The 13,453-nt window shown below is 38.8% G+C and overlaps 2 protein-coding genes across 11 annotated transcripts in view; one reads left to right on the plus strand and one right to left on the minus strand.

Annotated features, from left to right (window-relative positions):
• The window catches only part of LOC103695786 (Small GTP-binding protein), a 117,288-nt gene that overhangs the window by 8,554 nt on the left and 95,281 nt on the right, over positions 1 to 13,453 (minus strand). For 6 of the 10 annotated variants that reach the window (XM_039116095.3, XM_039116096.3, XM_039116101.3 and 3 more), the window contains 2 exons: positions 6,054 to 6,129; positions 5,815 to 5,855 (listed from right to left, as the gene is read on the minus strand). The exons of 1 other annotated variant lie outside the window; for it this stretch is intronic. In XM_039116095.3, the coding sequence (XP_038972023.1) occupies positions 5,815 to 5,855; positions 6,054 to 6,129 (117 nt within the window). Of the gene's footprint in view, positions 1 to 5,814; positions 5,856 to 6,053; positions 6,130 to 9,248; positions 9,471 to 9,639; positions 9,669 to 13,453 lie in introns of those variants that run through there. 3 more of the 10 variants (XR_005507009.3, XM_088721712.2, XM_039116100.3) reach the window with 3 other exon arrangements.
• Positions 10,862 to 11,615, plus strand: LOC148703422 (uncharacterized). The gene is made up of 2 exons (XM_089931117.1): positions 10,862 to 11,288; positions 11,357 to 11,615. The coding sequence occupies exons 1-2, from the start codon at positions 10,863 to 10,865 to the stop codon at positions 11,573 to 11,575; spliced, it is 645 nt and encodes a 214-aa protein (XP_089787243.1). The 5' UTR covers position 10,862; the 3' UTR covers positions 11,576 to 11,615.

A 13,453-nucleotide genomic window follows, 5' to 3' on the forward strand; every position in this document is an offset into this window, starting at 1 on the left:
TTGCTAAGGGTCGCTGAAAATGCCTTGCACAACACGACATCAATGGCTCTATGCAGTATCATGAGCCTTGAAGCTCTCCTGGTGATCCAGGAGATCGGTGGTGCCATCGTACAACTCCACGTGGGGCATCTTAAACCGAGGTGGGATCAATTCCTTCATAATCTGCCCCCAAAAAAAAGGCTCCGAGGAGAAGTCGAGGTCATTGTTTGCCCCCAGAGCCTGTCCTCTAAGGACCTAGATCTGTCGGCCCATTCCTCAATTCTTCTATCGAGGTCGACATCTCGCTGGGGCGGAGGCTCCATAAGGTGGAGTCGAAAGGCTCTAGATGGAGTCCCTGCCGAAATGGGGGCTTCGAGTACGTCGTTTTCCATCCAGGTTAGGACTACTCTGTTGAGTACGTCAGTTCTGGCGAGACCACTCCAAATCTTGGTGTTGAGAGTGGTGATTCACCAAGCGCATGTGGTGCGCCGGTGATTGAGGGTGGTGGCTGGGTTGACCAAACTCCGGTCGAACCGGGTCTGACCACGCTGCTGCTTGCTGCAGGCCCTGAACTGCCACAGTCAACCCCTGCATATGTTGAATGAACAACTCATTGTCCACAGGCATGGCAAGTTGTTCCAGCAGAGAAGGTTCTGGGCCTTGTAGCAACCCTTGAGAGTGGATCACGGCATTATGAGGTGTACGATGCACCGTGGGCTCCTCGTGACCTCATCTCAGCGATTTTTTCCTTCATTAGATGTCGATATAGCTAGGGTAGGATCCTTCCTCTAGCGCTAATTTGTTGCCGCTGAATCCGAACCGAGGTCGTAGCGCAGCTCGAACGACCCTGAAGTCGGCTGGAATCGAGCTGAACAAGCTGCAGAGGCATCAGTGGTTGAGCTCCTCCGGAGGTAGCCTGCAAAAAGTCCGCTTGTTGGAGAGTTTTCGGCGGGGGACCCTCCGATGCTTAAATCAAACTAGAGAAGCAATAGTATGGAAGGAAGAAAGCTTCAGTAGAGGATGGTTCTCTGTGAATAATATTGCATGTATATTCTTGCATTTTTGTTGCGTACCTAAAGTCTTCCAGGTTGCCCCTTTATATAGGAGAGCAGTTTTGTCGTTATCTAAGCTGACGTGGCTTGCACTAATAGCTAGATAATGGCCGATAGTATGGCTCCGGGGCAAGAGCCAGTCTGCATGGGCGACATGTAGTGTTAGTCGGACGTAGACTGTGGTGTTGCTATGACTACGAGCTACCAGAGCTATAGGTTGTTAGGACTATCAGCCTTATCAACACGTGTTGACTGTTCTCCTCGGCTGATTGGCTTCTCGATCGGAAGCAAAGTTATTCTCCTCGGTTGGTCGGCTCCTCGACTGGGGCTGAAGTTATCCGAGGTCGGCTTATGCCGAGGTCATGGAAAGGTTAGTCTTGTCCAAGGTCAAGTGTTCAATATTTTTCCCATCACATGGTAAACTGAAGTACAAACTAAATGTAACATTCCAATCAATGCAAGATGTAGTTCAATTAGCTTTCTTAAAAGCTATTCTAAAAACATGCAAAACTAATTGTTGAATATTTTCAAAATCATTGCATGACTAAAAACATATATAAGTAAAAGACAAGTTTCATTATTGATGGCATGTAATCTTTGCCCTATAATCAAATTTTTGAGCAGGTGATATGGTGCTTCTTGATGTCAAATACAATGATCATGAACACCAATAGGCTTCCCAATGTGAATGTGAACCATTTGAACTTGTCGCACAATGAGTATCAAGTTTAATTATTGATGGCATGTAATCTTTGCCCTATAATCAAAATTTTGAGCAGGTGATATGGTGCCTCTTATCTCAAAATACAATGATCATGAACACCAATAGGCTTCCCAATGTGAATGTGAACCATTTGAACTTGTCGCACAATGAGTATATATACTAAAAGAAATAGGACAATTTTTTTTGACAATTTTGAAAACTTTGGATGCAAAACCAAAGGATTGCTCAGGGTTCTCAATTGATTTTTGGTTGCTCCTTGCATGAAGATGTTATCGACATTAAATGGTGTCTCTCTTGAACTGTATCCTCTCATATTATAAAAAGGTGTCCGAGATCCAACAGAAAAACTAAATATACTGATAGGCAAAGGGGAGATGCTTCCCATGTGAGAAATCAAAAGAGAGAAATTGTCACTCATTTTTAACAGGAAAGAAAAACTCAGATTTAAATTAAATAATATACTAGGTACAAAGTCTAATGTAGACTTTAACCTAGATCTGACCTTTGATGAGGCTACACATGACTTGACATGGTATGGCTGGATAAATTGTTGAGTGGATGTGTGCAAACACATCGAAGAAACTTTTCCTTTAAAAGGCAAGACCAAAATAATTATAGCTAACATAAGGAAACCGAAGTTTCAAAACATGACCAGATAAAGGATTTGATGTGAAATAGAGGTTCGAGAGGCAAGTTTGATGCAAACCTATTATATGGTTTAACATAACCCAAACTTGACCTTTCTAGGTCGACCAATTGGTCCATGAATCAGGCATGCATCGAGCTTGGTTTGGTTTCGGGTTTCAGTCATTGGAATCTACCCTGTTAGGTAATTGTATTTCATGGTTTAGTTGGAGGAAGATAGGAATTATGCAAACATCAAGAGCGAAGTGCATTGACAATTATCTAATATACGAAAATTAGAAAGATGGAATCATGTCATCCATCTAGAAAATGCTACAGACAATGTTTTTCCCATCTTGCGCCTTCTTCCACTCTAATTTTTTTGCCTCTTCCTTCAACTGATCCTTACTATCTCTATCTCCATCCATCTACTCTCCCCTCTACTCTTCCCCTCTCCAATCCTTTCCCCCTCCTTTCCACTTTCTCTTCTTTCCTTCTCAAATCTTAGCAGGCTCCATTGCCACCCTTGTCCCTAGTTGCAACCACCTCCACCACTCACTGTCATCCCAAGCTCATAGTTGAGGCTTGTTGCCTCCTACAAGTATAGTCATCCAGCCTCAATGTTTTCCACTGTCGACATATACTCATCATAGTTGTTGGGTCTTGCTACCTCCCATGGTCATCATTGGGACCAACCTTTGGTATATGCTGCATAATTAATTAATTCCTACCCATCATAGACTCCTTCCTCCTCTGCTCTCAATTCAAACATCATGATTACCCCCACTGCAACTTCAAGGATTTGGAGAATGGAACATGGAACCAAAAAAAATCTCCAAGTTATGAACAAAAAGGTCCCTCCAACCAAAAGTTTCATGATTGATTGAAGCAATTCTTCTAAATCCACAAACAACTCCAATATTCACCTCACAATTCTAACAAAACAAAAGGAAGGCCATAAAGACTAAATTATGCACAAAATTTAAGATAATTAGGTGCACCTTTATCGTAGATAGGCCAAGATTTTACTTAAAGGTGACAAGTCCTATGCCAAAATATCATCACCTTGAGGCATACAAAATTACCTCTCTTGAAGGGAAAGTGTCTAAGAACCTATGAAATTTATATCTTCTTGTTCTCCAAAAGAAATGTCATGATTCATAGCATATTTGGAAAAACCCTATCCTCCCCTACATGAAGATCCCCTATAGTAAGGTGAAAGATACTAAGGTATAAAATGCCGGACAGAACTATCCAATACAGTTAGTACTCTACCATGAATGAAGATGGCTCATGGTCTTGATATAGGTTTGCACCCAATGGTCTTTACCAAGTCGAACTGCTCGGTTTCAAGCGATTTAGCCTAGTAAGGGACCCATAATGATTCAGAACCTTAGTTATCGAGGGAGAAAGGGCCTGACATCCTCTTCTCCCTCTATTTCAAGGTAAGAGAGGAGAAAGAGAAGAGAAGGTGAGGATAAAGAGAGGGAGAGAGCGGAAGGGTGAGCAAGAGGTCCAATCCAGGTATTTCCTTCTTCCTTTTATGTTTTCTTTTATTCTTAAATCCCATAAATGGGTATAATTGGAAAAATAAGGGATGTAACTGCAATGAAAAATGAAAGAAAGAGGGAAATACCTGGATCTTAGTTAGATCTACACAATCATATAACTTTTTTTAACTTTTTGACATGTATTTTATTTTTTATTAAATATATAATTATGGATAAAAATATATAAACATAAACGAGATGCTAGATTCCAAAAATTAGTATCATGCTCGTGGTTTAGCATGCTATCAATTGTCTTCTTGTCCTAGATGTTCATGAAGGACATCGACACTCGATTTGGAATTGAACAGATGAAAGTATGTTGTATTTTCAAATTTTAATATAATTATTTTACATTTTCAATGTTATTCTTAGTTAATTTAACTTGAATTATATAGTTACACCATTCTTTGGCCATCTAATATAAAAAATACAATATATTATATTTAAACATCAAATATGAACTCAAAAAATCGTATTTTCCACGCAAACCTAAATAAAGGAAGTTTAAACCCAGATATTGGTTCCTAGCGTTGGAATAGACAGAAAGAAAGATCAATATTTATCAACCCTGCTTATCTCCATATCTTTCAAAGAAGGCGTGGTTTTACACCATGTAGCAAAATGACCCACTCCTTACACTTGTTTTAATAGTTGCAAGTTTCACCAAACTTGGAAGAAAAACATGTTTCGAAGGCGTGAAGGAATTTGCTAAGCTGCATGATTTTCAACCATCTTCAATTAACTGCTCTCCCATCAACATTAGTTTTCAAAACAGGTCTAGCCAACTTTTTGTCTTCTTGTTCTAGCAAGGGTTGAGGTTTCCCGACTTCCATTTGGTTAGGGTTCAGAGAGTATTTAATCGAAACCTTTCTAAAGACTAGAATTTGATCAACATCATCCAGCAGCACTTTCTGCCACCATCAGCTCAATGGAAAAGTTCAATTACTCACCTTAATAAATAGTCTTTCAAGTTTCATCATTTAGGTCGAAAGCAACCACTCGAAGAAGCCTAGAGTGGTATTTCAAAAGAATGCAGCCTAGGTTCATGCTACAGTCAGTTCTTCTTGTTTCAAGACCCTAACAAGTACCTCTTCTATTGCAATGAACTATAAGGTCTCAATGATATGGAAGCGCTAATGTCCATGCTCTCTTCCTTGGCCTCCTTGATGCCCTTGTTCTCTCCCTCAACCTCTCTCCCTCCAGATGCTTTTGCAAGAGGTTGTACTTCTATCTGTCTGGTTTGAACACTCCCTCTATATATCAAAGATTTCCTCTGGTTTCCAGTTTTTCAACCATAAAGGCAATACTAGTACAACGAAACTAACATATAAAAAACTGTATATATTCAATCTAACATCTCCATGCAAACATACTATAGGTTCTTTTGATTTGTCATTCTCAAGGACATTGCATAAACATAATTGAGCTGTAACCAATAAACCTCTTGAGAGTCAAATGATGCTTAAGCAAGGCTCAAATGAAAGCCAAATCAAGCTTAAAATGAGCTAACATAAAATTTGTGCTTTAGGATGAAGCTCAAGCTCAACTCTTATAATGTTGAAGCCAAACTCAAGCTATATATGAAGTCTTACTAGAGAGGTGGTTTTCAACTGATCGATTACGTGATCATAAATTAATCTTAATTGAGCAAAACATGATCATGCTAGCCACTCCTAAGCTTGGTGAAAACTATTTCAAGATCATAGTCAAGGCTCACGCCTGCTCATTTTGTAAATATTTATTGAGCCAACTATCAAGCTCATCAGCTTCGAACACAATCTTGCATCAACAAGCACACGGAATATAGCATATAAAATATTCAAAATTAATCCATCAAATAGACAAAAACAACTAGGACACGATGCAACTATGTTGAGAAGATCACCTGCTTCTTTAGCAACTTCTTTTTCCTTGTTATATCACCCCCTACAAGAAAACAAAGAATATATTAATTCTAGAAGAGATCTTCAATTTAAATAATTGTTTACTTTATGCTACATGAGAACTTGCCATGACATATCATTTTTTCTTCTAGAATCAAAATATATAAAAATTTCAAATATGAAGAAATAACAATTTTGACTTCCACATATTTGGAAAGTTTGTAAGTCTTATTATACACACCATAACATTTTGATAGAACATCTTTCCTGATGGCTGACAACGATTCACTAGCAATCACCTTTGAACCAATACATGCCTGTCATTGCATCACACATCATTTACATGTTAGCATAATCTAAAGAAAAATCAAATTGATATGGAGAATAGTTGTTTTCGAAGATACAAAAGGCACGTTAAAAATTTAAGTGATAGTGTTGATGGATGTGCCAACAATGGCTGCCTAGCAAGTGGTTACACTAGATGTTCCATACCATGCCATACCAACCAAAAAGAAAGAAAGAGGCTTTGTAGCATGGTATCAAGCACTACCGAGCCATGTTGATTTATTATGCCTTATTGATATTGTTCAATACCAATGATATTTGGATTATCACGAAGCACATTGTTATGCCCCCGACCTAAAATCGTGAGCCAGGGTCGCGACAACTATCGCATACTCATGGAGAACTCTTCCCATAAGCATGCAAGGCATACCAGCATGATATCAAATTCATTACAGTGGAGATAATTCAAATCAAAGTTAGCTGAACCGATATCGGGATCTGTGCCGGTCGGCTACCAATTCGGTACGATACTGGTTTAGTCCGATACCGGTTTGGTATAGGATGAGCCAGATGGTTCACCTGATTCAACAGACCATTTTCAAGCTTTTTGAGATATTGAAAATGGAGGGGGCCCGAACTCGTTCGAACCTTTTTGAGATATTGAAAGTGGAGGGGGCCCGAATCAGCTCGAATCAGTTCCACTCCGAACCGCCTGGTTGGGAGAAGTTCAAACTATTTTTTGAAACAAGCACAGAGCTGTGCTGGTTTCGCACCGGTTCGGTTCGGTATGGGGTGAACCGGGCAGTTCGGCCTGGTTCGACAAACCATGATTTAAATAACTAAAATCCAACATTCAATCAATTAACAAATCCAACTGACAAATAAAATTTTAAAGTTGTATCAATTAAACTTTAATTAATAATCCAATAAAAGAATTATAATAATAAATCTAAATCTAAACTATGTTGATATTGCCGAAACTTGCTTCTAGTATCACTCCCAGAGTAATACCCACATCTGCGAAGCTAAGTATCTGAATTTTGAAAGAAAGAAGAGATAATGAGCTAGACAGCCTAGTAAGTAATGATACCTTAGCTAGATAATTTATAAGATACAATAGTCAAATATAAATTACCATAAATCAGTGTAAAAACATAATCAATTCCTTTTCAAAATACAAATCTAATAAACAATATCTTTCAAACATTCATACACATGTTCATAAATTCAGTTTGAAATAAATTATATTCAATTCAGCAGCCTTTAACTATAACCACACTAATATCTTGTGGCTAGACCCAAAATAGAAACAAAACCACACTTATATCCTATAGAGTGGACCAAAATACCACACTTATACACTATGGCATGGGGCCAAAATACCATATTTATACACTATGATAGGGCCAAAAATAGAAAATTGAGCTTAAAAATAGTCAAAGTGCCAATACATAATCCCTAATTGGCAGGGTCTAGAACATAGTTAGGCTAAGAGTCCAAATCTAATACGTATCAAAACTCTTTCTACATATTAACATATATACCATAATCTAATCAAAATATGCATATACGATATAAGATCAGTAAAGAGTAGAATAATAGTCCAAAAAATACTGCTTCAAAATTACATGTATATTTTTCATTCAAAAACACATTTTCATAAAATTCATAAATAACATATAAATTTATTAACAATTTATTTGATGTCAAAAATAATATTATGTATATGAAAAATCTAGAAAAAGTGGATCATTACTTATCTTGCACGAATAATGAGCAGACAAATCCAACTAATCCTGAGAGACTCCTTCAAAACCTAATATTCAAAATTATACTTTTATCAAACTTAACCATGCCTAATTTTAAAATAAAAACCCTAAGTCCTAGCACCTTTATAGAAGATCAAGCTAAAAAACTAGAGAACATTATAGTCAAAATCAAGGCTAGGGTGGAAGGTGGAGGAAGGGCAGGCTAACCAAGCGGTAATGTCAACACCTTGGATCAGTCTGATCAAAGTAATTTCATCTGATTAAGGTCAAACTAGGATACAGGTGGATCAATAGAGACCAAAGGAAAAAATCTAGTGATGTTCGATAAGGACCAAGGTGGAGACCTATACGCTGCTAGGTGTCCAAGGGTTAGGACCTGTGAGACCCTGGAACTGGGCCCGGTCAACTTGACCAGCCCAGCCCCAAGTTTTTGGCCTCACGTGCGTCGCACGTGAGGGCGCGGGATGGAGGGATCCATCCCAAAGAAGAGGGAGCCCCTATTTTAGGGCTTCCTCTCCTTCTCCTTTGTGGTATCAGGTAGAGCCGCCACACCCAAGAAGAGGGAAGGGGGGTTCTTCTTCGTGTTGCCGCCCAAGAGAGGGAGAGCCGTTAAAGCCGTAGGGGGTGGTCCTTTCCCTCCATTGCCGCCGGAGAGGAAGAAAGCCGCCAAACCCTTGTCGAGGCTGAGGTAAGGCCTTCTCCTCCTCCTCTCTTGATGATTAGCCATGGTGTATGGTGGTTTTGAGCCGGCCGATCACCGAAAATTGGGCCCGAAAGCTCTTGCCGCCGGCCTTGTTTGCCGCCGCCAGCCGCCGGGGGTGGTCGGGCTTGCTCCGTTGCCTCCTGCCGCCGTCGGGGCCGACCACCACGGTCGCCCCTGAGTTCGACCGAGAAGGAAGAAGGGGGGGTCACGGATCCCCTATTTCACCAAAGGAGAAGAGGGGAGTCGGAAAAGGAAGGAAAAAGAAAAAGAAAAGAAGGAAAAAGAAAAAGAAAAGAGAAAAAAATAAAAAATAAAAAAAATAAAGAGAGGGGGGTGGTTTACGGGTATGAACCCGAACTGGGGGTGCTAGGCACTTCTGCAGGGTTGGCCATGGGAGGATATTAAAATTTAAGTTATATATATATGTGTTGTGAATTGTGATGAATTTTAAAAGAAGAATATGATTTTGGATATTAGGTTCTGCGAGGGATTTGCATAATTAATTGGATTTATTATGGATCGTGTTCGCGAGGTAAGTAATGCAACCTCTTTACTAGATTTATCGGCAAACTATATATGTTTTACGAATCGAATTATTTGTGATTACGAATTTGATGCATGGGTTATATGTATATTTTTAGAATATTGTATGACTCTGATTGAACGTATTTGCTTCTGATTTGGATTGTGTTAATTGCTCTGACATTGTATCTTTCAGTTTGAAACACTGAACGTAATGTGAGAAAAAATAATAACTTGAAACAGATTTAGACTCATAGTCAGGCTATATTGAGGACCCTGCCAATGAGGGCTAATACATTAGTACCGCAAGAAGATTAGTCGGTGATATGACCCCGCCACATGGAACATGTGGCCATAGTTCCTGGCTGTTGAGTTGAATCTGATAAACTGAAAGAAATTAAGATATGAACGATATTTGGTTTTTGACACTGCATGTTTTCATAACTGAAATATGAAATAGAGAACTAATTCAACTTTGACTTGGCTATGTTGAGGGCCCCACCATTGGGGGCAGATACGTTGGCAATTGACTGTCCTGAAGGACTCACCGCAAGAAGATTAGTCGGTGTTGATGACCCTGCCACAGAGAACATGTGGTCATAGTCAAGGATCGACAAGATGAATTGAATATGTGAAAGAATCTCGAAATCGTGAAAAGAATCTTAAGAATTAAGAAATATTTAACTTGTACCTTGAAACTGCATATATATTTATTTTCTACATACTATTGCCTGATTTATCTAGCTAGAGTGTTCATTACTTACAGGGCTGTTTAGCTTATTATACAATTTCTTATTGTTTTACAGATTTTGAGAACTAGTCTATTGGAGTTCCAAAATAGGAGAGCGACTAGAAAGATTGTGGCGCAAGCTATCTTAGATTAGGGTTATTTAAGTTGAACTGTTAACTTGGACATTCATTATGATTGTTGGACATTGCAAGGTTTTGTTATTTTAAGAACTAAGTTTTGTTATTTTAAGAACTAAGTTTTGCATGTTGGTAAATTATTGTTCTGCTGCGTATTTAGAACTATGAGACTTTATGACTTGAGTTAGTCAATGGAATAAGATTGCATTTATTTAGTTGAATTATTTTAGATTTATATAATTGAGATGTTGGTTAAGATGTCTTGCATGCTCGTGGGGAGAGTTTCCTACGGGTGTGTGGCGGTTGGCGCATCACCCGGCTCGCGATTTCAGGCCGAAGGCGTGACAACTTTTGTGGTATCAGAGCTTAACTGGATAAAATCTAAGATAAAGAATTAGACACGATATAAGTGTAGGTGGGCAGACACTACGGACATTGGGACGTTAGGTGTGAAGAATGTGATGACTATTCTAAAAACTTACAATTAATTTGGTAAGCTTTTTATGAGTATGCTGTTATTTGATGCATATAGGTCAGGATGCCTCCACGTCAGGCGAAAAAGACTACTATTGGTGCTGCTGATGAGGCACTGAACCGGCACGATGACAACACACCCCAATGGGTCAGAAGTATCCCTCAGCAGGAGGGAGTCATGAGCCCTCAAATGGGACAGAAATCGGGCTTAGGCCAGGTTATGTAGACCATAGTTGGCCTTATGCAAATACAACAGCAGGTGCAACAGCAGTTGCTCCAACAACAAGCGCAGTTGCTTCAGACACAACCACAGCAAGGACGAGGGGAACAGTGTGAATAGCGTAGCAATATAGCTGAATTTAAAAGGCTGGCTCCTCCAGCTTTCAAGGAGACTACAGAACCTTTGGAAGCAGACAATTGGCTTACAGAGATGAAAAAAGCATTTGCTGTCTTGAGATGCCGGGACGATGAAAAAATTTTGTATGCATCATACATGTTGCAAGGAGAAGCATTTAATTGGTGGCGGATGTTGGAGCATAAATTTGAGCATGATGGGGAACCTCTCACTTGGGGTAAATTTCGAAAAGCATTCTATGATAAATATTTTCTTCGGAGTGTAAGGACACAGAAAGAACAAGAATTTATCCATTTGAAGCAAAGGGGTATGACAGTGGCTGAATATGAAGCCAAATTTACAGAGCTAGCCAAATTTGTTCCGAGATTGGTAGAGGATGAGCAAGACCGAGATCACAAGTTTGAGATGGGATTGAAGACTGAAATTACAAAGCAAGTGGTACCCTATGAGTTGACTACCTACGCAGCTGTGGTGAATAAAGCTTTAATCATTGAAAGGGAAGTCAACGAAGCTTTTGCTAAAAGGAAAAGAAACCAAAAGAAAAAAAATAGACCTGCTGAATTTAAAGGGGGAACAAGAATTCCAAGAATTCAGCCCAGAAGTCAAATAATTATATAAATCTCAAAAATGAGAGTGGGAAGTGTTCAAGATGTGGCGGTAATCATGAAGTTGCAAATTGTCCCTGGGTTACTGGTTCTTGTTGTCATTGCAGACAGAAAGGTCATAAAATTGCAGACTGCCCACAAAGAAACGAGAATAGATCTACTCAAACAATAGAAGCAAGCTAGAGGCCAAAGACTCAAGGAAGAGTATTTGCACTTACACAGCAGGATGTACAAGCTTCTAATGCGGTGGTGATAGGTACTATTCCTGTATCCGACATTTATGCTTGTCTTATTTGATCCTGATGCCACGCATTCATTCATATCCTCAAACTTTGTCAAAACACATGATATATTGTGTGAATCTATGACCACTAAATTCTATGTGGAGACACCAGTAGGCGGTATGTTGAGTGGTTGTGAGTGCAACTAGTCTACTTTCGCCCTTATCCACAGCAAGTAGAGAAACCATCTAACAAAGAAGCACCTCAATGACCTTATGTATGTTCACTACAATTTGAGGTTGAGGCTGAAGTGTATTCAGGAAGTGGAGCTAAAGTATATAGAGCCGATCCATAGTGCTTTCGTTAACGATGAGTATGATTCTATGATTGGATGACTTGTGGGCCACCAGCAGAAGCCAGAGCTTGATGAGCGAGAATTGCCTCCACGACCAACCAGTTTTGTAGCTAGCGAGGCTAGGATTGACGCAGGTCAATAAGTAAATCGCAATATTTCACGCATCCTTCCAACTGATCAACCGCAACCACAGGGGCCATTGAGAGGCCGGTCATCACATGACTCCTTATCTGAGACAATTTTTTAGAGATATGATCAAGAGATGCTTAGACGAGGCCACTACGCTACCCAGTCGACTCGGTCAAGAGGGCGACATCCATTATCCCAAATAGTCAGGCAGAGTGGGGCACAAAGAGTAAGCAAGCAAAGAGAGGCACCAAAGATAAGCAGGCAGCTACTCAACACACCGAAAAAGAAAAAGAAAAGGCACCTGCAGCCCACATGAAGATTGTGGAGTAGCAAGTTCACTCAAATTTAGATATCAGGAGCAAAAAAAAATCAAATTATTTTTAAAATCATTAAAAAGTTGAAAAAAATTTGATTACCAATTACCGACTCGCCCGGCGACCAGTACGGGTCCCGGTACCGATTCAACGGACTTTACAATAAGTAATGAATACCTTAACTTGGTAACTCATAAGATACAATAGTCAAGTATAAATTACTATAAATGAGTGTAAAAACATAATCAGATCCTTTTCAAAACACAAACCCAGTAAAAGCAATATGTTTCAAATATTTGTATACATATTCATAAATTTTGGTTCGAAATAAATCATATTAAACTCAAAAACCTTTAACTATAACCACACTTATATCGAATGGCTAGGTCAGAAACAAAACCACATTTATACCATATAGAGTAGGCCGAAATACCATATTTATACCTTTTAGTTTGGGCCAAATGCCATACTTATACCTTGTGGCAAGGTTAGGAACAGAAAAATGAGGTCCGTAATAATTAGAGTGTCAATACATAACTTCAAATTGGCAGGATCCAGAATGTAGTCAAGCTGAGAATCCAAATCTGGTGCATATCAAAGCATTTTTTATAGATTAACAAATATACCATAATACAATCAAAATACGCAAATATGATATAAGACCAGTAAACAGTACAATAATAGTTTGAAAAATATTACTTCGAAATTACATTTCTATTTCCCATTCAAAAACATAATTTCATAAAATTCATAAATCATATATAAATTGTTTAACAATTTATCTAATGTCAAAAATAATATTATATAAATAAAAAAATTTAAAAAAAGGATCAATACTTTCCTTGCACAGATAACGAGCAAAAAAGTCCAACTAATTCTAAGAGTCTCCTTCAGAACCTAATATTCAAAATTATACTTCATATTTATCATGACTAATTTTAAAATAAAAATCCCAAATCCCAGCATCTTTACAGAAGATCAAGCTCAATAATTAGAGAATATTATAGTCAAAATCAAGGCAAGGGTGGAAGAAGGTGGAGGA

Source organism: Phoenix dactylifera, chromosome 5 (genome assembly GCF_051530095.1).
Source record: "Phoenix dactylifera cultivar Ajwa chromosome 5, Ajwa_hap1_PhDact_Kaust_v1.1, whole genome shotgun sequence".
NCBI lineage: Eukaryota > Viridiplantae > Streptophyta > Magnoliopsida > Arecales > Arecaceae > Phoenix > Phoenix dactylifera.